The sequence below is a fragment of the Anabas testudineus genome, chromosome 9 (assembly GCF_900324465.2).
Source record: "Anabas testudineus chromosome 9, fAnaTes1.2, whole genome shotgun sequence".
Classification (NCBI taxonomy): domain Eukaryota; kingdom Metazoa; phylum Chordata; class Actinopteri; order Anabantiformes; family Anabantidae; genus Anabas; species Anabas testudineus.
In genome coordinates, this window is record NC_046618.1 from 15,257,455 (window position 1) to 15,283,872 (window position 26,418).

The 26,418-nt window shown below is 39.2% G+C and overlaps 1 protein-coding gene across 1 annotated transcript in view; it reads right to left on the bottom strand.

Moving 5' to 3' along the window:
• The window catches only part of LOC113150303 (cAMP-specific 3',5'-cyclic phosphodiesterase 4D), a 63,099-nt gene that overhangs the window by 34,053 nt on the left and 2,628 nt on the right, over positions 1 to 26,418 (bottom strand). Inside the window, exons 2-3 of the mRNA XM_026342750.1 lie at positions 16,684 to 16,742; positions 2,846 to 3,084 (exon numbers count right to left, since the gene is read on the bottom strand). Coding sequence (XP_026198535.1) covers positions 2,846 to 3,084; positions 16,684 to 16,728 — 284 coding nt within the window. The 5' untranslated portion in view covers positions 16,729 to 16,742. The remainder of the gene's footprint in view (positions 1 to 2,845; positions 3,085 to 16,683; positions 16,743 to 26,418) is intronic.

Consider the following 26,418-nt stretch of genomic DNA (forward strand, 5'->3'; position numbering starts at 1 on the left):
GATTATTTCCAGTAAATTATTCAGTATAGACTATGTTTAATTTTATGTAGTAATTTCTGTTGGTAATGCACTAGACAGTGTTATGAACAATGTAGATGTGCGCTTCCTACAGTAGCTTCAGGCAGAAATGTCCAAAGCACTGACAAAAAGCAACTCCATTTCCAGAAATCAACATATTTTAACCACAATTTTGAAGCGGAGGAAACTATTTCAGTATGACTGTGCTCTTGAATTGTTATAAAAATTGTTATCTCTGCCTGAAAATATTATTTAAAACTGAGTGACACAAGCTTTCCTTGTTTCAAGAAAGTCAATAACAATTTATTCTTGTATAAAGTCTGTCCTCGGCCTCTTATATTCTATAATTAAAGGCCTTTTAACAAGCTTAGGTCCACTTAATAAGCTGTATCTCACTGATCATGTCTCTATTGTTTAATGTTCTCACTCTGTGAGACACTGCAGGTCCCATCACCCAAGGCAGAGAACAAGACACACAGGGACAAGTAGGGGAAAAAGGGTAAGCTGATCCATTTTCTTTCTCATCTGGCACATGACAAGTCACTGAGCAGTATTATGCGGGTAGCACGATGAGTGAGATGCTGAGCCTTTTGAAGAATGCCATCACGATCAAAGACAAGTTAGAGTAGCACCACTTTCTCTTTGACTGACAAGGGAATTTTCATCTGTTTTCATGTAATTCTAACCCTGGACTATGGGGATTTTCCACTGACAAATAAGTCTGAACACTGACTTTATAAGCTCTTTCCAGCTATCTGCATATATTTCTGCTGTGTTCTTATGACTTGTTATGATATGTTAAATTATGACTTCCCCATTGGATCACTGTCTTTGATACAGAATGCTGTTTGGTATGTTTGTTTCTGTTTCCCCTCAGAGAGTCAAGCTGGTCGGAGACTTGGTGCCTGTCTCTGCCAAAACCTCATTTCATCAAAACCACTCTGATACATACTCCAGCACTCTCCAGATAGGGTGTGATTCTTTTCTTAGTTGTTGTACGGTCATGTTTTCCAAGTGTGGAGAGACTGTCAGTGCATACTAAAAGCAATGTTGAATATCTGTTATACATTTCTTTGTATTCTTTCACAAAACCGTTTTCTTAACCTCTAAAACTGCGACTTAAACATTTGCAGGCTGTACAATAAGCTTATGTGATAGAGTAATTGTCACAAATGCTCAGATAATTACATTTGAAAGGAATAAATAAAACATACATCCAGATGTGCTGTATAACACCACGGATGCATCAAAACATCAAATGTAAAAATACTGCTGTAGCAAAGTTGTTTTTTTCAAAGACAAAAATTAACTGATCTTTACTTAAATGTTTTTTTATTATGCCTCAAATGGTGAATTACATATCCTGTATTAAAATTTGTAAGTGACAGCGGTAAAAAACATACATCTATTAGGCTTAAATATTTGATGATTCACACTTCTTAGAAGCCAGTCAGGGATAATTAAATACCAGTGGTTTGCATGTTATCAAGAATACTTTACATTACTGCCAACATTTTCCAAATAATACTGTAATTGATTTTCTACCTGTTAGGAAGCCACTGGTTTTTGATTCATGGTATGAAACAAAATTTGCAGAGTTGTCTATCACATAAACATTAAGTCGCCTAGAATTGTATTTATGCTTTTCATTTTAGCATATGAGTGAAATGAATATCACAAGGCAGCATGCCTTTGTTCTTATTTTATATATAGAGAGACTGTTGATTAACAGGCTGTCACACAATATTTATTCTTAATCTTCCAATATTATGACTTATATACGACCTCATCTACCACCTGTGATACAGTGTAACAGCCTTTTAATGCAAGTCATGTTTTCTTATTGTTTGTCTTCTGGCACCATCTGAGACAGGCCACACTAATAGTGTAATTAATACTCAGACTTAACATGGATGGACAAATTAATTTACTCTATAGATCTTGACTGTATTAACTTGGACAAATTTGCACCATAGACTGAATTAATTAAGATATTTTAACTTAAAAATATGGCTAAGCAAGCAACCCTACTGAACTGTTTGCCTTCTGAAAGAATTCAGCATTTACAGTTCAACATTTTACTGGGAAAATTCAGCAACGCAGTGAAAACCTATAGCAGAGCTGAGATGTGGTGGCTTCTAAATTTGGCAGGGCTCAATACTTCTGCTACAGTAACTTGTCAATCAGGCCGAAGATATTTTCACAAATGAAAACAACTAATGATGTCCTCACTGCTATATATTTTCAACAGGCCTGCTAAAAGTCATTTCTTTTCTTACTTACTCAAAATGGCTCACATTGACAACTTTTTAGTCTGTGTTTATTTTCCTGAACCTGTATTACTTGCATTCGATTAATGTAACAACATTAAGATTGGTTTAACACTACAGCTAAAATATCTTTGTGAACCAGCCAGTCATTTTCATAATGCCAAACAGTTTATTGAATGATTAATTAAATTATTATGCTATAACATATTTCATACTGCATAAAGTCTCTGTTTTTTTATTAGCCTGTGCTGGTACGGACATAAACAAAAGCACAAAATGTGCAGTGTGCCTGGAAATAAATTCCTTTCATTTAAACTCAGCTAGTAGTTGATGTCTTAAAAAATTGCACAACTGGTAAATCTTTAAAAATGCATTGATTTCCTGCTTTAAGGACAGAGATAATTAGTGAGCCGTGTGTCTTCAGTCACTTCAGATAGCAAGTGTATTGATCTACGAAACTACTCCACTGACCCGTTACTCTAATTACCAATTCCACTGAAAAACATTTTGTTAGTGAAAAGACACACATATACACACATATGTCCACATCATCCTACCTGCTAGTGTCAGCAGAAGTGATGGCGATGAGAGGTGGGGTGCGTAGTGGCAGTGTAGTGGGACGTGGTGGAGCAGTGACTGTGTCTGGCTCTGGCTTACGGTCACAGTAGTACTGCTCTGCCTGTCTGAACACCAATGGAGGTAACTGGACCGTCCGGCAAGACAGCCTCCGCACGAGGAAAGGCTCCATGCAGGTGACTGGCTCCGGCTCTGGGGAGTCCAAAGAATCATCTGACACCTGAAAGAGGAGGAAAGAAATGTCAGTGATCTCTGAATTTAAGAAAAAGATAAATCAAATCAAAACGGGAATCATCATTCTTCATACAAGACAAATATTCTCCCTTCTGGGATTGAACAGAATATGCAAAGGGAAAGGAAAGCAACAGCAATAGAAAGAAGGGTCAATTAGAGTCAAGCATAGCAGTTTTCATACACAATAAAAATTCAATGTGCCTCTTATCTGCATAAAAGTAAATCAATTAGTATTAAAATCATATAAAAACTAAATAATATTAGATAATGTCAAGGTCGACCTTTACTTAAGTGGACAATATCTAAAATTTCTTTTGACTGAATAGGCCTATTCCAGTTAGCTTGTATCGGCTTCAAGTAGTTTATATAGTAGTAGTTAATACTTAACCAACTCTGCATTTCCCCTCACCTCTACCAAGTCTTTTAGCATCCTTCACCTTACTGTTTTGGTTTTATATGATTTCTTTTTTTCCAATTTAATTTCATTTGTATAGCACCAAATCACAACAGATCTCATCTTAAGGCACTTTACAGTGTAAGTTTTAAGACCTTACAAAGTATAATTGTATACAGGATTGTATAGAAAACCCAACAACCCCACTTGAGCAAACATTAGGTGACAAACTCATACTCAAACATTTAGAAGTCAGGAAAAACTCCCTTTAGAGAAAGAAACCTCCAGCAAAAACAGGCTCAGGGTGGGCGGCCATCTGCCTTGACCGGTTGGGGTGAGTAGAAAGAGGAGAAAAAAAACAGAAACGACAACAAGCAGCAAAAACATTGGGCAGATTGGTAAGGCCAGTAACTGCACTGTGGAGATATAAAGCTCCAGGTTTGAGGATACCTGCAGATGAGTACAGAGAGAGAAAGTAAGGAAGCAAGCACAACTATGGTACAGAGAAATGACATAGTTATTGACATGCAATGGTAGCATTTGAATGGATAGATGAGAGGATATGATAGGAGGAGAGAGGAGATGAGCTCATGTAAAAGTAGAAGTCCCTCAGCAGACTAATCTATATCAGCATAACTAAGAGATGGTCCAGAGTCACCTGAGCCACCCCTAACTATTAGCTAGTTAAAAAGGAAAGTCTAGTCTTAAATGTAGAGAGGGTGTCTGCCTCCCAAACCCTTATGTATGATGTAAAGGAGATATCCTGGCCAAAAATGACTAATAATGAGATTACTTGCCAATGTTATCTCATCTAGGGTAAGCGTATGATTAGACATCATGTCACGTGTCTGAAGTTTTTATGACCAAACAAATTAATGTCTGTCTTGTGTGAATTTAGTAGTAGAAAATCAGGCATCCAAGCCTTTATGTCTTTTAAGCATGCTTGAAGTTTGATTGAATAGTTTCTTCTGGTTTCATAGATAAATATACTGTAGCTGGGTATCATCTGCATAACAATGGAGAGTTTTTGTGTTTCCTAAAAATATTGCTGAAGGGGCACATATATAGAATAAAAAGCATCGGTCCACAGAAAGTGTGGACTGTGAAACTCTGTAACTATCTTTTGTGTGCATGGAAAACTCATCATTTGCATACAAGATTTAAACCAGTCTGGTGCTGTTTTGTTTAACCCCGATGACATGTTCCAGTCTGTGTAATACAGTGTTGTGATTTATAGTGTCGAATGCAGCACTAAGATCTAACAAGACGAGTAGAGAGAGAAGTCTGTTGTCTGACGCTAAGAGGAGATTGTTAGTGACCTGTACATGCCGTTCCTGTAATGTGTTTTCTCAAATAGTTATGATTTTATTAGTAAAGAAATTAATTAAGTCATTACTACTGAGAGTTAAGGGGATGCTAGGCTCGACAGACCTATGACTCTTTGTCAGCCTGGCTACAGTGCTTAAAAGAAGGCTGGGTTGTTCTTATTTGCCTCTATTAATGAGGAATAATTTGTGGTTTTAGCTTTACAGGAGTTTTTTTTTTTAATATATTATTAAAGTGTATTTCCAGATTAGGCAACATTCATCATATTAGTGGAACACCACCTCCTTGAGTGTCTAATAGTGAATTAATTGCGTTGAGGCAGTTATTATTCACTTCTACAGGAGTGTTAAAGTCACCCACTATGACTTTACCTGCACTAAGAAGTAAATCAGACAGAAAGTCTAAGAATGAATAATGACAAACAGGATCAGAGAGGCTAAGAGTGACTCTCTCAAATGAAATAAAACTATGTTAAAGTCTGGGGTTGATAAATACGTTTGAGTGGAAGATTGGTGCTACTCCTTCACCCCGACCCGTGTTTCTAGGAACATAATAATTAACATTTTGTTCTGCGAGAGGAGTCAAAGGCACACACACAAAGTTAGCAACCACCTGGTAAGCAGCACATTTAGCAGTTATACAGACATACATATTTAGCAAGACTCTGTAATATCTTTCACCAAAACATAGTAAGAAAGAGTGTATTGGACTTACATTTACCAAGTGCGCAGAAATAAGAGTCCAAGTTAAATGTCTCTCTGTGAATGGTTTATTCCCCTCAAATTTCTACATCATAACATCGATGACAGATTAATGTTAGACATAAGGCGTGAGATTAGTAAGACCCAGAATAAGTTGTCAACAAGATGCCGAAAAGCAGCAGAAAAAACAAAAAAAAAAATGTCTTTCACAAACTAAGTAGAAAAGATTCCTTATAATGAAAGAGAAAAAAATGAGAAAAAGAGGTAACACAAAGTGAAAATGATACAGCACACCAGGTCAAGACAGAGGGGAAAAAAATCTGATGATGAGAATTTCAGCAGGAGGCATCTGAAAGCTGAAACTGTGTACATCTGAGGTGAGACCCATGTAAGAGGAGAGAACCTCAATCTACACTAGCAAGTAAACCTGGAAGGAGCACATCATGTGGTCAATGTACCCTTAAGTGGTTATCAGAAAAGTTGACTCTGCTGCAGTGATGGCACAGCAGAGCCTGTGTATGAAAAACAGGACTGTTTCAGGGCAACGTCTCCCACATAAACAAACCTCTTCTGAATTTCTGCACCTGGAAATCCATTTGTAGATATCAATTTAGTTTTGAGGAAAAAATTACAACTTAAATTACTCAAATTACTATGCAAATTGCTCTTTTGCTTTATCTAACTTTATTCAGCACACAAAGCATATATCCAAGACTGCTGAACAGAGGTGGATGGCACAGAGTCCTTAGGGGGAAGTAAGAGGTAATCAGTTATTTGCTTATTGAGTGGTTACAGCACTATGTTTGATTCAGGAGACACTTGAATACACAAGCACACACATGTATGCAAGGAACCGGTGAGACAGCATGATAAATTGAGGCAGATTCTGGGCCATTAATCTTGTTGAGGAGTTTTCATTTGTTCAGCTTGAATAAAAGGGCTTTCTTAAGGCCCGACCATTAAAATGACCATCTTATGCCTAATTTAGGGTTTATATTTTATTCTGGGGCTGATACAAAATTATATGATTTTCAAGTTAGAACAAAAAAAAAAGGTTATAATGTCTGTCTGTGCAATGGCAAAGACTTGTTAAAGCTCCTGTGTCTGTTTCCGATTGGCCAGCTTGGGGAAGCTGCACCATCCTTCAGCAACAACGGTGGCTCAGTAACTGTATCCACTGTTGTTTTATGGTTTTGTCTTGGGGAAAAGTAAACAAAGGTTTTTTTCTTCACAGCTAAAAGAACACTTTCTGCGAGACTTATCAATCTCTGCACAAACACTTCAACTAGCGATAGATGTGAGCAGAGCTGTGGCAGCCTACCTGTGGGGGTGGGTGGGATGGCATACTTATGGGGTCGATGAGCCCAAAATGAATGGTCAGTTGTGACTTTTCACAACAGTGCATGACATCAACCGATGCAGTGTCTTGAAACAACTTTTAAGAACAAACCAAATTGCCAGACTGAAACTTCACTAGCAGCGTGCAAACACACAGTCACCTCAAGCTACATGTAACATGGGCACCCGACTCAACTAAAGTGTTAAATCAGAACACAAAATGCACAATATGACACATTTATCATCTACCGGTGGTAATTATTTTACAGGTGATAACACTACATTATAGGCTTTTTCAGTGAGTACAGTCAGGACCCTTTTAAGACAAGTCACACATACTGTCCAGATGAAACCCTAGTCTGCCTCTAAATTGTAAACTTTAAGGGATCCAGGGGCAAGAAATAACAGTTTGGCCCATTTGGACACAATGTGTATAAAAATAGTAGCTGGTACAACCAATAATCATATGCTGAAAAAAAAAACACACCATGTGTCTCAGTTTGTGTTGACTACATTAAAGTCATGTTAGGAACATGCCTTACGTAAGCACAAGATAACAAAGGTCATAAAATTTTACATTCAGTTTCTCCATGTCCACAAAACCACAAGGATAAATAGCTGATGTTGCATTCAAATGTTGATAATGATCTAACAAATTTGTAATGAATGAAATTACCAAAACTATTTGACATGCAGTGGACCTGGCACTGCAACAGCCAGTTAGCTAGTCTTATTATAATCATCTAGTAACAACAGCAAGCTGAAACTAATTTGTGTGTTGTGTCTCATTTTGGTCTGTTTTGTGTGTTGCAGGTTTTCATACAGATGATTGATTTGTTTTGCCAAGCAGAGTTGCTCAATGGTCCATGCATGGCCTGGGGCGGCCTGCTGGATAAAACTACCTATTCACCCTCCAAGTGCAAACAAATGAATTATCTTGGCAGTTAGCATTACGCTCTGCTACAGTATTATACATCTCTATTAGACCAAAAGGACTTCTCAGAGCAGTGACTTGTGTGCGTAGCATTTCTTCCTCTCCTTCTTTGTCGTGACTGTTCTGCCTCCCCTTCATCATACAGCCGAAACACATCACCCAACCCACCCCCACCTATCCACCCCAGCATCCATCAAGATGTCAATCTTTATCCAAGAAGGCATCGAGGCTTTCATTCCAATACAATTACCTGTACGTAATTACCATAGATGGTGGTTTACACGAGAGCCGATATGATTAACCCTATCTTTTCAGCAGGATTAATATAAAGCGCACAGACACGATGAATCTAAAGAATCAGTGAAATTAATTTAGTATTAACCATGCACTCCTTTAACAGTATGTTGAAAGACCAAACTTTATGCGTTTTGTAATGATTTTTATTACCCACTGTACTTGTTACATACCATTAAATCACTCTGTGAATGATTTATGCACTTAAAGTCCTTCTTGCTTTTACTTTATTGCATGGGTTTGACAGTAAAAGTAAAAAGTCAAGCACATTCACGATAAAGGAGCAAAAAGACAGTGCCCTTTCATGTGGAATATTTAAAACTACTGAATACTATTTTTAACTGAATTTGTCAAAAATAATAATACATTTCAGCAATAAACAGACTCCATAAAGAAAAGAAAATGACATGAAAATGACTAGTCGTGTTAAAGACCAGGAGAACACGCTACAAAGGTTAGGACATCTGAGCACATGTGTGTATGTGTGTTTTACACTGTAGATCATGCACACAGTCCTTCATTTTCACTCACTTGCGCTGTCTCTGCTAATGCCTGAAGTGGCTTTTTATGATAAGTGGGATCAGTGAAAGGTTAATTGGTCTGCTGTGACTCCTCTGTGCTCCCTGTGTATCACTCCACCGTTGGTCAGGTCGAACTGTTTGGGCAGACATAGCCACGGGTCAGATTTTATGAAATCAGCAGAGAGTAAACAACAAACCTGTTGTGAATATTGTTCTATTGTGTGGGAAAACATAAATGTTAATAAAGGAGATTATTTTATAGCTACCAAAACAAACCAAAACAGAAATGTATCATAGTTGACTATTTGGTAAACCCTCACCTCCTGGGCTACTGTTGCTAAGCCTTTCAGGTTACGGCATCTTTGTAGTTTGCAAGAATGACTTGCATGTTTTTTTTCCATTTGTTATTAATAGTAACTGTTGAAACAAAGACGTTTGAAGACTGGAAAGGAAACAATTCTCATTTTTAGCAGGAGTTGACAGTTTTGATATCAGAGAAAGCATTTCTGCCAGATCTAATTAAAATTGGTTCTGTGGACTGGTTGAAAACACACAGGTTAAATCTGTGTTTTGTTGTTTCTTTATTTTCAAAGAGAATGTGTCGCTTTTACAGGAAACAAGGTTTCGAGTCTAAGGTCAAACTCTCAGCTGGAGTATAAACTTTCCTAAATCCAACAAAGAGGACAGAGCCACTGAAGCAATGGACGTTTATCGTGTAGATAAAGTGACAGTTCAAGTCTATAAATCAGCCTTGAGCCATAGTGATATCCTCTTTTTATGTCATGGAGAACAAGTGCTTCATTCACTTGAACAAGATGTGGTTTCCGTGAGCATTTAAGAAAGGGAGTAAAAAAAAAAATCACCGCAAAATGTGTCCTCTAACTTAAGCCTCAGCTTTCATATGTTTGCACGGCCCTGACAGAAGAGTTACCGTAAGGACAGAAAGTTTGTTTCAACAGCCTGAGGGTACTTCGATCATGCTAGAAAATCACTATGTATTACTAAGTGAAATCTCTTCACCCGTTATAAAATAGGTGTTGGCAGATTCAAGGACCAACCCCTCGAAAGACTTGAGAAAACACAACACACATTGTGCTTTGATTTATGCTTTCATTATGGAAATGGTTAAAAATGTATGTGAATTGGAGTTTATTCGGCATTCATCACCTTTTCTGCTAGAAGCTGTAGCCTTTGATGATGATTCTTGATGTGAGGCTTCTTAGGTATGCAGCTGGTTCAATATTGGCTCCATTCAGGTATTTTTCTGACATGCAGATCTCATTTATTCATGTTAGGACTGAGGTGCAGCGACATCTTGTTTCATTTTAGAATAAAACCTTCATCCTAATTCATATCCCTCTTGGATTTTTCATTGTTTCACATCTCTAATGGTCATGCTTCACATCAAACATATCATCTGCATCTCTGTTTACCTTTCATTTCCATTTTCAACAGGAGATCAAACAGTATCTCATGGGCTCCTGCTATTAAAGGTTATAAAGTTCTCCCTGCACTTGTACATTATTTATGAATTAAGTCATATCAATTAGTCCAATTTTTAGCAAACAGGAAGCCATCCCTGTTTCGTGAACTGAATTATTCATTAGTACCTTTCTTTCTGTTGACCTTTTGAGAGATGATACCAAACATCAGTTGGGTGTTTCTTGGCCTTTCTATTTTTGTTCACAGCGGAAACACCATCTGGACAAGATCTCAGCTTTGAGTTATTTTTGTTTTTAGATAGCTGTGCTCACATAGAAATAACTTCATAGACAAAACAACGGCGTGAAATCATCAGTATGCAGTGCATGTGTCAACGTCTGGAAGAGCTCTGTTCCTTGATGCATCTTTCTTTATCTCTCTGCTGTTTATCCTACTCAAACCATCTGCTGAGAGAGTTGGAGCATTACCTCAGGCACGCCGTAAGGCATTCCCTTTCCTACTCTCTCTTCCAAAAAATGTCATCACAGTTTCAGTTTCTGATGACATTGTATTGATATATTAGTGCACATGTTATATTCCACGATTAAAGAGGTTGAATTAGGAAGTATGTTAAAATATTCCAAAGAAATAAACAGCTGTGTTGTGGCCATAGAACCTAATCAAAACAGCAACACTACAGTGGTTTTTCTATAAGCTACTACAAAACAGCTGTGATCGTGAAATGCGTCAACTGGCAGATTAAAAAAATGAAGAAATGCACATTAAAATGTGGACATTAGTAAGTATGTGCAGCACCTCACTGTCAGTGCCATGATTCATCTCTGTGCTCTGGACTTAGCAATTGGTTTTTATCAGCGAATGAATCTTCAACGGATTGTGGGTAAAGCCCGGGAGCAATGAGAAAAAAAAAGTTAACGGATAAATGGAGGAAGAGCGAGAGGGAACAACAGAGGAGATGACAGAGAAGAATATGCTATTGGAGGAGATACAGTAAATCACCTGGTTGAAAAAACAATTTAGTTTTTTCGGGCGGTATATAGACTGCTCTCCGCTTTCTGGAAATCAACACTGCAGTTGAAACAAAGCAGAGTAGATCTACAGGCTTATCTACAGCCTCACTTTATTGATAGCTTCCTTTTCTGTCTCCATGCCCTCCTCTTCCTGAGTAGCATTGGTTCTGAGGAGAATTCATACTGCACGCAACCTAATTCATTTAGTCAAATTTGATCTTCACGGCCTTTGTTACTCTGCTGTCTCCAACGGTCACAGGTTTGCTCGGCACATGCTGTCTTAGCAAACGGGTTGCTGCATCGACACAAGTTTATCTGTCGCTGCATAGTGAGAGTTGCTGGTATTTACAGCTGAGGTGTGTGTTTTTACTGTGTGATCTTATGGTTCATGCAGCTGTAAACCACAGTGGGATAATAAAAGTGGACTCTTTCTTGCAGATTTCACAGAAATCCGGATCAAAAGACAAAGGAGCAGTTGGTTGGTTGGGAATAATATGTTACAGAATAATTCCAAAGACATTTATATATGTATGTATGTATGTTTATATTTGTTAATATTAGAGTTGTCCACAAACAATATCTTTTCTTTTCTAAACTACTAAACTACAGAGAGAAAATCAGAAATAGATACTGATGAAACAGAACATACTTCATTGAAATTGGCTGCGTATTTAGACCTTTATTGACTCTCTAAGCGTCTTAATCCTCCATCAGATTTCACGCCTAGAAACCTAGATTTCACACATATTTGCTGTGTGCAAGGTCACCACATGAAGCAGCAAATGTAATTTTCAAACATTCTTCCCGTTATTTTGCCTCTGGTGCATTTATCAGCTGCCACTGTTATGTGTAAATCATTTTTCTATTCTTAGACATTCATGGCTTAAATAAAGCTGTGAGATTTCAATCCTTTTCTATCTATTTGTGACACTGCCATCTCCATTTCGATTTACTTTCCCCCTCTTTGGGTGCACAATATTTTTCATTCTGAGGTGACATAGGATGCATTACATAAATTATATACTGTATGCTTCTAACAGCGCTGCATAAATTGAAGAGTTTTGCAGCGTGGCAGCAGATTACAGTAGGCTGCAAATGAAAAACAAACACAGAGGACGCATATCCTCCTGCTACCTATTTATCTGTGCAGCAAAAGTAATCAAAATGGAACATGAGAAAAAATTAAATGCGAGCAAACTAGCAGGACAGGTAACAAAGAAGTACCAGCGGTATACTGAAGAGTCATACTGGAGGTAAGGGAGATGAATCATTTTGTTTCAAAGAGCCCCTCTCTAGGACCTTGAGGCGGGAGAACAATGTGTCGCACGGACTAGCTCTAGAGTTTTCCTCAGGCATGGCCCTGGGAGGAATAGTGTGTGCGCAACAAATTGAGATTAAATATCCTGGAAGCGCCTCGAGCAGAGAAGGGCAAACTTTTGCGGCAGATGCAGATAGAAATGCTGGATTACTCCAGCATTAGGTGGTTCGTACAAAAGGTTCAAGTTACTTAAAACTCCCACAGCACATTTTCTGTGTTTTCTTCATCTGTGCAAAGGGTCAGGGTCACGGCACTGTAATATAGAGAGATAAAGCGGGGCTCACTTGCAACGTTTTGTATCCACACAATAAAGCTGCTTTGGAGATAAAGGACTAGTGTCTGGATTCAGGGAGGTGAGACAGTAACATGCTGCACGTGTCGTCTATGAATCCAATCTGGGTAACCTTTGACACCAACAGGATGGCAGATACATCACTCCATGAATCCCTCATGTCAGCGTTCCCAGGCAGAGTTCACACACCACTCTTCATCCATCACCTACACACAGCTCTCTGCCAAGCTCCTTATGCAAGATTAATCACACTTTAAACAGACTGTGAGACTGAAAACAATAAGAAGGGGGTAGTGTTTCTTTACACAAGGTGAAGAAGGATAAATGCATTTTGAGACAGCTTAACTCTATGTATGTGCAAAGTTGATCATGCACGTACATGCCCCACACAGCCAACAGCACAGATAACATGGGGACCAAAGTGATAAAACAAATCTGCCCCATTTAAATTTTCACAGGCTTGAAGGAGAACAAACTATTTTACACGCCTGAGCAGTGTGTGTCAATGTCCCTTTTACATGGATAATCTAATTATATGTTTCAAATATGCAGTAGATTGCTCCACTCTCCAATAAACAAATAAGCAGGTAGATAACCAGTGGCTCAAAAACAATTAACGCTGTTTGCGCTCAGCCTGGAAAATCATTGATAAGAAGAACGCTATTATCAGTTTATCACGACAATGACCTCTGCCGTATGTATGATGCAGTAAAACGTTTATTTGAGAGAAAAATTAGTGGAACATAGATAAAGAGGGGAGATAAAGAGCACTTCCTCCCCAGGCTGAGATATTAAAACATATTGCTTGGCATTATTGTTTTAGATAAGTGGTTCCTATCTTTAATGGTTCCAATCCTGAAGGGGATTCCAACAAGCAGTGGCTTTTTGGGAATTTATCGTCTCGCAAAACTACACTTCAAAGGGTTCGTGCTTTTGGAAAGACGGACTGTACATAAAAGAGGATAGGGATTTATATAAATCATTACAAGCTGTCCCAGCTCTTTATTCCATTATCCCTCTCCCATTTTCTTCATTTCATCTTCTGCAGCTGGTATGTCCTTAAGTTACTTTCCGGCTTCTCTTACAGTGCTCCCCCTGCTCTGATGCTGTTCAATCTAATTTCCCAGCTCTTTTTATTTAATATCTTGTCATCGACTTCCCCTCTACCCATTCTGCTGGCCTTCACCTGCATGTACGCTGTCAACTAGCTTCACTGGTGATTAATATGATTATGTATCATCGAATAATTCACGCCAAATCAAATCCACCTCCAAATCCCCTTCCTCCTTGTTTGCTGTTTGCACCCTTCCCACGCATTGAATCCCTAACCATCTTCTTCACCATCTCCCCTTCTTCCTTTCTCCTCACTCAAAACCCTCTCCCTTATCCTCGAGGCTGGAGAGGCCCAAACACATGGCCTGGATGCTCCCCTGCTGGGCTCTAATTGGTGATCAAGATGTGTGCGGGAAGGAGGCTGAACGCCGTTTGGCCCATTTCTATTCCCTCATCACATTCACAGGGCCACAGTCGCATCTGTGTAACCATGGTGATGCTGATAAGGTGACTCATGACTATTCATCAATGGCGCTGCCTGATTGGACAGCCCCCGAGAGCCATGTGAAACGTATTCATCAGCATAGCCTGTGTCCCTGCTCTACCTCAATATGCCCCTCAGGATGATGAGGGAGCATCTCTGCTGCTCTCGGTTTGTTTTTTGTATTCACTTCTAGTCTTAACCTCAACCACCCACCCCCCACCTCTCCTCTCTTCTAATTACCTGTCTCTCTTGATGTCCCACCCATTTCTCTCGCTCCCCTGCCTTGCTCTCTTGGCTCTGTCTTAATTGATTAATCACAGACACATCTCACGTAAACTATAATGTATTATTGCCAATTAGTTCGAATACTTATATCTTACAGGCGCATTTTCATAAAAATTCAATCACAACACTTTTTCTTTTCAGTCATTTTCCCCAGGACATGTTTTAAGTAATGAACAGCTATGTAATTTCAAAACTTTTTTTAATAACCATTTGTATTTATGCAGGCCTTTCTACCATTGCGCCGGTGGCAACACATGCTTTTTGTTTTAATATTATGCATCAGTTTGAGCACCCAAATTTGCAGGTAATGTTGTCCTAGAGTGCTTTCTCATTGTGATCTCTGGCACAAATGTTTCCAAATAGGATACACAGAGTCTTTAAGTTGGCAGTATACTGTTTCAGTGTGCCTTATCCTTCACCACGGTTCACATAGAGATGTGGATAATGTAGCACATGTACAGCAGGAATAAAAATATATCAGTTTTCTCTGGTTAAATCTGTCATTTATATTTTGGCTGATATTGCCACTAGAGTCCTTTTCAATCTGCATGTATTTCTTCTACTATGCTATTTAAAGAACGCACACACTGACCGTGAGTCTGAGCAACTCAAGGTCAACCACCAAAAAGTATGATTGAATATCTTGTTCAAGCACAGGAGGATAAACCTGATAGCATCCGCTGCTGTGCTGCCCGAGCTCCATCTCTAGTTAAGCACAGTAGCTCTGACCTCTCTGATCTGTTTGATTTCCAGGAATCTGCCTATTAAATCCAGATGGATAGTAGGTGATGGACAGCTTGCACACAACTCTGACCACACCATGTGAGAACACAGAGACATTTGGTTAGATGTTGATGGTAGAGTAGCTGTTGTGTGGGATTAGTGATGAAGGACACAGAATGCAATTAAATGAAAATTGTTTGAATAAAATAGCACTAAAAATACCACAGCTGACAGTATTGGACGCTCCACCTAAAGAAAGGATTACTTCAAATTACTGGTTGTTAGTATTTTTCAAACACAAATGCTAGACATTCTCTGGGTCAGTCCTTTTCTTTATCTTAAGTAATGTAAGACATTTGACTTTTGGACTGTTGCTTGGGCAAAATAAATAAGTTAAAGACATAATATGTAGTCAAGGATATTGGGAAACAGGCATTGTTTCATGATTCTGTGGAATGAAGCCAAATATTTTCTCAGTTATTATAGAAACTAAGAGTACGTATGATGATGGGATATTTGCCAGACTTTTTGAAATACAACGATCCACTGCGAACAATAACTTCTCTTGTGTCAAGCTCCCAAAAAAACACACAAAAACATTCTCTTTTTAAAATACAATCAAATACAACTCAGCTTGTTTTATAGTCAGTCCAATTAAGGACGTTTTACAATGGAAATTGTACAGAGTTGAAATCCGATTTTTAACTTGTTTCCAGTGGTTCTACTGTGGAAAGTACATGTATGAAGTCATCCGCTTCATTATACTCTATTAGAAAGGAGCCAGTGCAAGGTGCAACACTATTCATAAACGTGCACTGTCCAGACTAAAATAATGGGAAGGAGGATACTAAAAAATGTGCCCTTTAAATCATCGTATGTGTTCAATCTTGATTCTCATGAAAAACAGCTATTTTGTGTAGGAAGTGTTTTGATCTTCTGTTTAGCTACTTGTAGTGTAAATGAAGAACTTTGACTTTCGCATAAGGAGATAAAATGTTTATATTCAAGGTTTGTGACAAACACCAACAGACCATCTTTCATTGTGTGTAAAAAGGAAACTGCACTGTGCGCCTAGTATATTTAGAAAAACATAAAAAATATATAATAATCAAATGAATCCAGGCATGTGCATGCAAAGTACCACAGTTAAAGGTTTTTTTTAATGAGCAACAGAATGGGTTGAAACAGTCAGAATGTGAGAGTAATCTCACATTGTTGTGTCACACTTCCATACCACAAACGCCACTAATAGCCAAAAGTGGTGTGAACTTCCCAGAACTTATCAACTAGCTCTGTAATTAGCTGTGTTATAGACTTATAAAACTGTATAAATATCCCTCTGACCGCACATACTCACATGTATAACACTGTATAATAAGACATTAGACATGCTTTGTTAAATATGAAGAAGAAAAAAGAAGATTTAATGAAAAGGGAAAGAAAAGGCACAAAAGCTGGCTTTTACTTACACTGTCCCGCTGGCTGTCGTCCCCGGACCGGTCATTCTTTTGCATGGTGTGTGCCACCTCTGAAAACAAGCAGGGCTTAGTCACAGAGTTCCAGATCAAAGGTAGGGCTTGCAAGAAATAATTATGATAATAATAATAATATAAACACAAGTAAAAAAGTAGTAAATTCAAAATTGGATGTTAACTAAAGAAAGTACAGCAAGACTTCTACTGATTATCTTTTTTAAATTGCGTTATGTGGCCTCAAAACTTTGACCAAATGGAAAAAAAACAAAACAACAAATCTGTGAAAACGGAGGAGTTCTTGAAATTTGTTGTTGATGGTTTTCAAGTAAAAGAACATTATCTCGACAAGCTAAGGTAAGTTTATACCACCACCCAGGGGTTTTGTGAGTTGAGAATATAAAAGCTTTGATCTCCTAGACAACCTGGTACTCGCATGTGTGTGTGTGTGCGTGTGTGTGTGTGTGTGTGTGTGTGTTGGTGAAAAGGAGCCATGCTGAGATCTGCTGGCCCATTAGAATGCATTAGAGTGTAAAAGGTAAAGGTCAGTGAATTATCAGCCAGAGTTACACAACCATATTCTGTTTACCTGGCCTAATAACCCCCAAGCCCACACCTGCCCCTCTCATTCTTTTCCTCATACACGCACACAAACACACACACGCACACATATAACACGACCCGCTGTGCTGAACTCGATGTCCGTAGCAGTTCACAAAGTGTTGTGACACAGGCAGAAAATCCTGTGGAACTTCAAAGAAGTAAATAATCAAATTCTCCTGTGGTCTGATTGAAGCGTATACGGAGAGTCTATTTATGGTTTAACATTCTTGTCACGTCTACGGTTTTCTTGTTATAAACCTGCGAGAAGTATCCAGAAAGTGAGAAGACAATTCACGAATCCTCATTTTACTCTGCTTCTTTATAACAACTCTACCTGTCTTCTCTGTACGCTGTACGTCTGTAAAGTTTTCTATGAATGCCTAGCTGCAGTCTCTGAATAATATAGTGTCGCTATAAAAGAGGCTTCCTTTATGGCTGCCTGTGTTCCACATGAGTCATACCTATTTGAATAAAGATTTTTCATCAACAACACATATACCTGCAAGTCACCTGCCATTTACTGCATAAGCCCTTCATTGCCACAATCCATGAGGCTGGAAATAACACTAACTCCACTCCATCCCTGTGTACCAGGACTCATCAGCAACATTGGATGTGCTTTAAATGAGAGATCAGTCAAACAGGTCGCACATTATCCCCCACTCTGGTCCTTTAGCTCAGGCTCATCATGACAGGTAATTACCACAGACAGAAAAACAGACAGAGCTGGTTGGACAGCCTCCATCGATCGAGCTCGGGAGAGGAGAGGAGAGGAGAGGAGAGGAGAGGAGAGGAGAGGAGAGGAGAGGAGAGGAGAGGAGAGGAGAGGAGAGGTCTGTCCTTCATCTTGAAAAATATGTGCATAACTCTGCATAGACGCCAGAACATGCACTGCACCAATCATGCAAATATATAGAACTCTTAGACATAAACGTCTGAATCCTTCTTAGCACACTTAGCATAGCACACATACATACTGGTCGCTCATCTTCCCGCTGTTTATGAAAGTGGAAACCGGCAGGAGAAATATTGTGTTTTTTATTTGTTTGTCATTTACAACAATATTATTTGAAGCATTTCTAAATACCTACACCTACAGTTTACACTATATATTAGTCCAATATGTTGTGTAGCAGTCTGATCACTGTCGCCTGCATTACAAGTTTGCATAGCTACCGTAATCTGATAAGAAAAGATCAGAAATACAATGTCATACATGTCATTTTATATATTTAGATTTACTATACCTCTTTAAGTGTTATAATTAGTCAGCTCTCCATGAATATGCTCTGGCTGTGTTGTACTTGACACGTCCTACACAGTTGCATTTTTATTGTACCACTGCGTGAAGGGAAAACCCAGTCAATTATATTGCATTTGTCTATACTGCAGTTTGGAAACAGTAAACATGCTTGGCACAGACTGACAATGCTGAGAAACCCCTAATTAACAGACAGACTAAATCTGCTGATGCAGTTGACATCTGTCAAGAACATCTGTCATAAACCTCTTTTGTCTTAGTGCACACCACGCTGTCATTACAAGTCAAGGTAGCTCTAAGTCAGTTGAAGGTCTAGCGAGGCATAAATTAAATCGCAGGAGCTGGTAGAATAACATAAATACTCCCTCCTCCCGTCCCTCACTGTTTCTTCAGAGTGGGTCTAGAGCTCGAATGTGATGATTTTCCAAAATAATGTGAAGGATTTTAGCCTTGAACGCACAAAACGTCACACTCTTCGATCCAGTCTGTTATTATTACTCATTTTATTATGCATGTTATTTAAAGGGATTCGAGAGGATAGAGAAGAATTTCTATGCAAACCCTGAAATAAAACCCACCAAGTATTCAAACTCTCTAAATCTTAGTCATCGAAGGGATGTGACCTGGGTTGTAGAAAATGTTCATGAACTGTGTGTGAGGACATGGCATGAATATATTCTTAAAACTGACTAACCAATCACATGAAATAACATCAGCGACAGCATCACATCACAGAAAGATTGTCTTGCTGATGCTTGCATAATGTGCCAGTCAGCAACACCGTTGTTCGTGCCCTAAAACAAACAGATGCCGTCTGCTTTGTTGACAGGAAGCTCAACCGTGTGTGATGTGTCAGCGTGCCAACGACAGGGCGCTGATTACTCTCTAGGCTCATGATATAGCTACACGAGGTGCAATTAGACCTATAGATGCCCCAACCAGAGGGCTTCAGATGTGAAAACTGCCCTCTGCAAATGCTAAACGTCTCTTTTTTCCTTGTTGAGCTCCCACAGCTGCTTATTGAATAATCGCTCAAAAGTATTTCAGCCTTTTATTGCAGCCATTCAATCAGCTGAGATGAGCAGGCGCTGTGGCTTTGCTGAAATAGCCAGTCACTTCTCTTCTCTTTGTAGGCAGGTCTGTGTAGCCCATATTAATCAAGTGCACCTTTTGTTCAATTTGTCAAGCTAATATTTTGGAGGGAAGCTACTGAAAGAAGCTACTTTACAGACATTAATATTCAAGCTTAGACGGTAAATATTAAAACAAAGCAATCAGTAAACAAATCAGTCAAAGCTGCTGCAAAGCTTCATCTTAGACTCTTCAAATTAAAATAAATTACTACCCATTATACGGTACATCACGGTGTTTACAGAGTAAATAGGCAGTGACACTTGTTTGATGCTCACTAAAAGCTCCCCATGTACCATCCAATCAGTCTCACATTTTCAGCTATTCACTTGATTCACATCAAGTGGATTTTTCCACCTCATGGAGTTCATTCACTTAGCTACAGATGGTGCACATTATTATCTTATCGATTTGCTAATTTTTATTTTGGTCACTGATTGCAGCTTTAAGATCAGAGCGGAGCCACCTCTGAAGTAAGGGGCTTCGGTAGATGTGGTAAAAGGAATTGAAAGGAAGCCTCGGAGTCAAACGGCGAGCATCAATCTCCCCATCCGCTGCTGGGTAAGTTGAAACAGTGGCTCCTCCAAGTGGTGCTGCACTTGCTAGACAGAACGGCACAAAATAGGATGGATGAGTTTGATTTGTGTGATGGTGTATGTGGAGTGACGCTGACACATTGCTCGGCTGACTTTATCCTAACCTGTCCTTTTACACACGGCGGACTATCAAATGCCACAACCATCCCTCAATCCATTCATCACATGAATCGATAAATCCCGCAATACAATCACACTCAAAGGCATCCCAACATTCATGTGCACACACGTGCCCTTGGAACATGACCTGCAAATGACAGATGTGCTGTCACTTGGCACGCTCTCACTTTGAGGACTGGCGCTCCTTATTCTATATTAAACTGTACCCTTGATCACGTGCAGTGCCTGTAGGAGCTCAAATCCCCCCTCAAGTATGGACAAACTGAAAGCCGTTGTTAAAAAGCCACATCAGGCAAAACAGCTCAATTTCTTTTCTATTCATTTCTGTAGCATATTGTTGACAATGATGAGCCCTTTGTAGCAGCTCCAAACAATTTCAAAGTATGTGGACCAGGGCTGAAAATACAATAACATTTACTTGAAATGTAAATTAGGTCTCACACCTCAAGCTCTCTGAAAATAATTGCCTTATATTCCGTTTATTGTCTGGCAGATGCGAGTATGAGTCACACATTTTATTGTTTGCTTTTTGTGCTGTGAAATTGAGGTCATCAGATGTTGGAGTATTTTGAAAACAGTTTGATATTCGACTGTGTCTCAACAATGAAGCGCTGTCTGACCGAAATCGCTGTTATTGCACATACTTCACATGATCTGCTGGATCCTCTCGGCACCTACAGGTGGATTACCGTTTTATCATTTCTCACTTTTAGAAGCATGCATGTTTTTGTAACTGTTCTCTCTTCAATGAGATACAAAAATATGTATTTATATATACATATATGGAAAAAATAGTGTAAGTTGATTGTACATTGATTTTAACCGGTTGGTTGACTACTACTCAACCTGCAGCACAATCACTTCACAGCACCAAACAGCTGACACAGCTAACAGACAAAGTGACAGCAGCTAAAGCATTAGATTTTCCTCAGGGGTTGGTGGTCATCAGATTTACCAGGTGAACACAAACTCCAAAGGAATAGTTAAACATATACAGTGTATGAAGCACAGGCTGTATGACAGTACTACATCAAACTGTGACCCCAGTTACCGTTAGCTCATTGTTTAAAATCAATACATTGAAATACATTTGAAAATAATTTACTTCTGTGTTTTTCCTATTTTCAACGTCGCCAACTGGGAGCCATTTCCAAGGCGGAGGAGGTGAGCAACTGTATTCTGTGGTAATTCTTTCATTTTATTGCTGACTTATAATTAAGGAAGCTTTTGTGCAAGCACCGGTTTATGGCTCTCTGTGGACCAGTGAAAGCAAAGAAAGGGTTGTGAAAATCCTGCAGTGAATTAGTACGGTGTCAGCTACAAACAGCAGCTTTAACACACTTTCATAAGCTGTAGCTCAGTAGTAGGATTCAGTAAAATAACACCAGAACACTTTAAATCTCACTCTTAAATCCTATATTTTAACAATCTTTACATTTAAATTAAGCATACCTGTGACTCCTTAAAACAGAGTGCTGCTCTGCTTTGTACTGCCAGCAGAGGTTCCCAGAGAGCTACTGTTGCCTGTGTGTCCCACATCACTCTCTCCTGAAACCTTCTCAGTTCACCGCAATAATAAAAAACACGCATCTAAATATACATTTTACATTTCTACAGCGCATTTATCATGCGTTTCCCTTTATTCTGTGCTGTAATGAGAGCGTTTTCCACCTCTCTTACACACACAAACACACACACTGTGCAAGTGGAATTGTCAACTACCCCATTTCTCTCATACACATGGACTACTACAGTCTAATGACATCACTGACCCAAGGCGGTAGTTGGTACTGCAGAGCTGGGGATGAGTCAGTCCTATGCATACAGCCTGGCAGAAAAGAGCAGGCGCACAGAGGTGAGCTGAATCCCAGCCTGTATCTCATCCCATCAGATTCAATATGGACACTGACGACTGACTGAACACAGCAAGGCTGCTTCCTGTCGAGGTCACGAACCCAGTCCTTGTAGTTGTTAAAGGCCTGGCTACAAATGACTGGCAGCAGAAAGTAGTTAATGCTTGGTGCCTCACCAGTCTGTGCATTCGAAAAAAAAAACCAAAACAGCCTCAAAATCTACCAGATTGATTCATTTAGCTTTTTCACGTTATACCAAATATACTTCAGGACTCCCCCAAAGAAAACCACTGCACTAACATAGGATTGGGCAAGGCAAGCACTACTAGAGCATTGCTACACACACACACACGTGAAAGAAAGAAACCCTGACACTGTGTCCAACTACATTAGAGCGTTTTCACCCAAGGCGTGACATGATTTTTCCTTTGGCACGATAGCTTCAGCTCCTGTAAATGTGCCTGCTTTGTCAGTGTTACACCTTCGCTGTACCACAACATTTTAACAGGCCAAATGTCTTCAATATAAAACGCACACACAGTACTACAGAGTACAGTGACTTTTAAATAACAGAAGAAATACACCATGTATGTGTATTTATTTTACTACACAGCTGCCTCATTTTTGAAACAGTCCGATATTATATCTGTAACATGTGTTTGTAACAATTAGTTGAAGCCAGCCAACTTAATGCAGCAAGAAGCAGAAGACAATCACAGTTAAACGTATTAGTGTCAGCTTGTTCACTACCTAAACGAAAGCTTTATGAACACTCTCACCGACTGTGAGGACACGACACAGGAGGGATGTGGCTCTCACCGACACCTCCGTTGTCTAATTCGTTCATTAATAGCACATAAAGGGCGATATGATACCTGAGTGGAGTGGTTTGATCTGGAGTCTAATGCCCTCTAGCTTGATTCTCAAAAAGTGAATATTGTAGCTTTCTTATTAGTTTGTGCTCCGAAAGCTTCTTGTAACAAGCTGTTGTGACAATTTTTGATAAAGGCTGAAACAAACATTTTCATTTCAAGGCTCCTTTGTGAACGCTTGTTTATTTCAACAGTTTATAAATTGAATTTTAATGATTAATGTCTCCTGCTGAAAGCCAGCAGGCAAAAGTTTAGATACTAGATTAATTAGTATTATTATTTTAATAATCTTCTAAGGTGACAAAGTAACATTGGACTGTAGAGCAGATACAAATCCCTGAAAACCTTCCTCAATCATTTATTCCAAATGAAAACAGGTAGTTAAACTCAGCTGAGCTGTCCTGAAACATATAGATGCTAGAAATGATGGTGCGTGTGTGTGTAGTGCATGTTTTTGCCAGGGGAGGAGCTCCCTCCCCTGGGCAGGGTGTGTAAACATTACACTGGGTTAAGTTGACCAAAGCGGACAAAGCAAATACATCAACTGAGGGAAAAGTCTGCTGCTCTGATGTGATTTGTCTTTTCCTTTTTTTTCTTTTTTTGTCCTGTTATGTAAAATAGGCCCACCCTCTGAGGCTTAGTCTGTCCCCAGATTATATGAGGTAGCCAGAAAGCTGATTACATATCTGTAATCTTATTTTTCTAAAAACATTTGCATTGGCCGAAATACAAGGTGTGGCAAGGCTGATTTCTCCACCAAACCCCCTGTGATGACCAGTTTTGCAAGTCTGAAGCAGCACCAAACCGCAGAGAAGTGTTGGCATCACGTCTACATAATAACAGACAACCATAAAACCAAATATTTTCCAGCAGATGTGCTTACACAACTTGTTCATCTAGAAAAAAAAAAAACTCAAAACAAATCCCATTAATTAGCCATAAGCAATATGTCTTACGTCCAGCATCTTTAGATGGTGACATGGAATTAGACTCTGAGACCTTCCTGAATCCTCCACCCTCTGCGTGGACAGGAACGGGGAGTAGGGGGTGGGAATGTAAACTAGAAAATGACATTTAACTACACAAAACATTATCAAGTTTAAACCACAAAGGAATCGAAGAAGAGCAAACAGCCAAAACCTGTTTACATACACAACAAAATTTGTACACGGACAGATGGAATTTCAGATGATAAGGGACAAGTTGCTGACTCTACAAATCCAGCAGCAATGCTGTGTCATGTTATATAAAAACAACACTTCTTTTTGGAATTGAGTTAGAGAGTTCATGATTTCCTCCTTCTAAACACTTTCTAAACAGGAAGTATGCTAAGTAAAATGAGTTAATGTGACACTGTGTGAAAACCATCTATGCTGTGTTTCCCATCAACAAAACAAGACAATAAGTACAGCATATAAATAAGTTACAACTCATTTTACAGTATCTCCTTCATTGCTGAGTCAGGTCTGAAAGAGATTCAAGGGAAATCCCTCAGCAACCTTGGGAGAAATATGCTACAAAACAAAGTTAACACTGATAATGTTATTTTTGTTGCCATGTTTTAACCCTTTACTTTGTGATGGACAATCAGGTTTTTCTGAATCTCATACAATTAATGGAAATTATTCAAGCAAACAGCATGAAGGAATCTTACACACAATGAAATCAGATCACACTGAATATCCAAATAAAAATTTTGCAAGTACTGCAGGTGGATGTCACTAGTTAAAAAGCAAATCATAGCAATCTAAAGTTATCTATGTCGTCTGATATTGCCAAGGACACAATTCTTTTCTGAGCAGAACGATGACATTGACATATTCTGTGCATCTAATCTGTACTATTTATTTGTATTTTTGTCCACCTCAGTTCCGCCTCTATCCTGTAAGAAAGCGTGAGTGTGGCAGATAAGACAAGCGTAAGATAAAGCAAGTCATTCTGGCTCTGTTGCAGGAAAAGAAAAATGTAATAATTCATATGCCACCACTGATGTTTATCCATTCCTTCCTTGCACAAATACTAGCTGTCAACAGCGCTTAACTCCAGTTACTCTGCAGCGGGTGCTCACTCCAAGCAACGCAATCAGCTCTGTGTGAGAGAGACGAGCCAATATGTTACGGTGCAACTTTATCCAGTTGGTTGACTCGGTTGGAAACACTGTGGTGAGACTGGAATGGTCATTAAGTGCTGAAATTACCCTGTACTCTCCTGCTCCTCTCCTAAAATGCTGAAAGTCGTGTTATAGCGTCAGTGTGTTTTGCATGTGTGACTGTGAGAACATAAGTAAAAAGAGTTGGGTTTCAAAGAAGACCACGCTCTGCAGACGCCCAAAGCATTTGTGGCCCTTTTGTCTACACGTTATGTTTTCAAGAGCAATGTTTCCGTGACCCAGTCTAAACACAGAAAATATCAACAGTTGTTTATGGAAAGTTTTCTGTGATGCAAACAAAACCCAAGGATATGCTCGACAAGAAATGACCAAAAGATGACCAGCAAATACCATCACCCTCTCGAGACATCATTAAGACCCCCCCCCTCAACCCCCACCCATCCCCTCCACATTTCAGACCGGGACAAATCCCTAATTACTGTGCATCTGTAAAAGTAGCATAAGCTGTAACTCTTTATATAAAAAAAGCCTAACAAACACAATGACAGGACTTCCAGCGTGGAGAGGGGAAAGGGATGTGCAAGTGAGCGCCAGACTCCAGCTGTTTCTCTGTTCTTTTCCTATCTCATGTCCCTCGGAGGTGGTTTTTTTCCTGACTAACGTAACAAAGTCAACACGCACAGATGCTGCTGTCGAGACAGAGATCTTCTCTAGTACTGTCATCTGTTTCGTCAGTCCCTGCTCATACTGCTGTACATGACATCAGTTCAAGGCAAACACTGTCCCACTGCTGACCAAAACAGCCTGGCTTAAAAAGTAAGAAGCGCTGTGATTCCCCTGATACCATCCAGATGTGCTACAGGTTATAGTTTATTGGGTTCCACTGCAGGAGGAGAGCAGATAAACGTATCTTCTTGTATATTGTCCTCTATGTTGTTTTGCACATGTCTGTGTAAATCATTATGGGACATGGGATAGTCACAGAGATGCCTATTGAACTTCCTTTTAAGGCTGTGAAAGGGAAAAGACTCCATTAATAGTTCAGAAGTCACATTTGTCCGTAGATTTAATATCACATTATAGTACATTAGTCACTGACTTCATGACAATGTTGCCAAACATCTGGATGGAACATATTTTACCTAAGTAGAAAACCATTCCTGACTCCATAAACCTGTCAATTAAA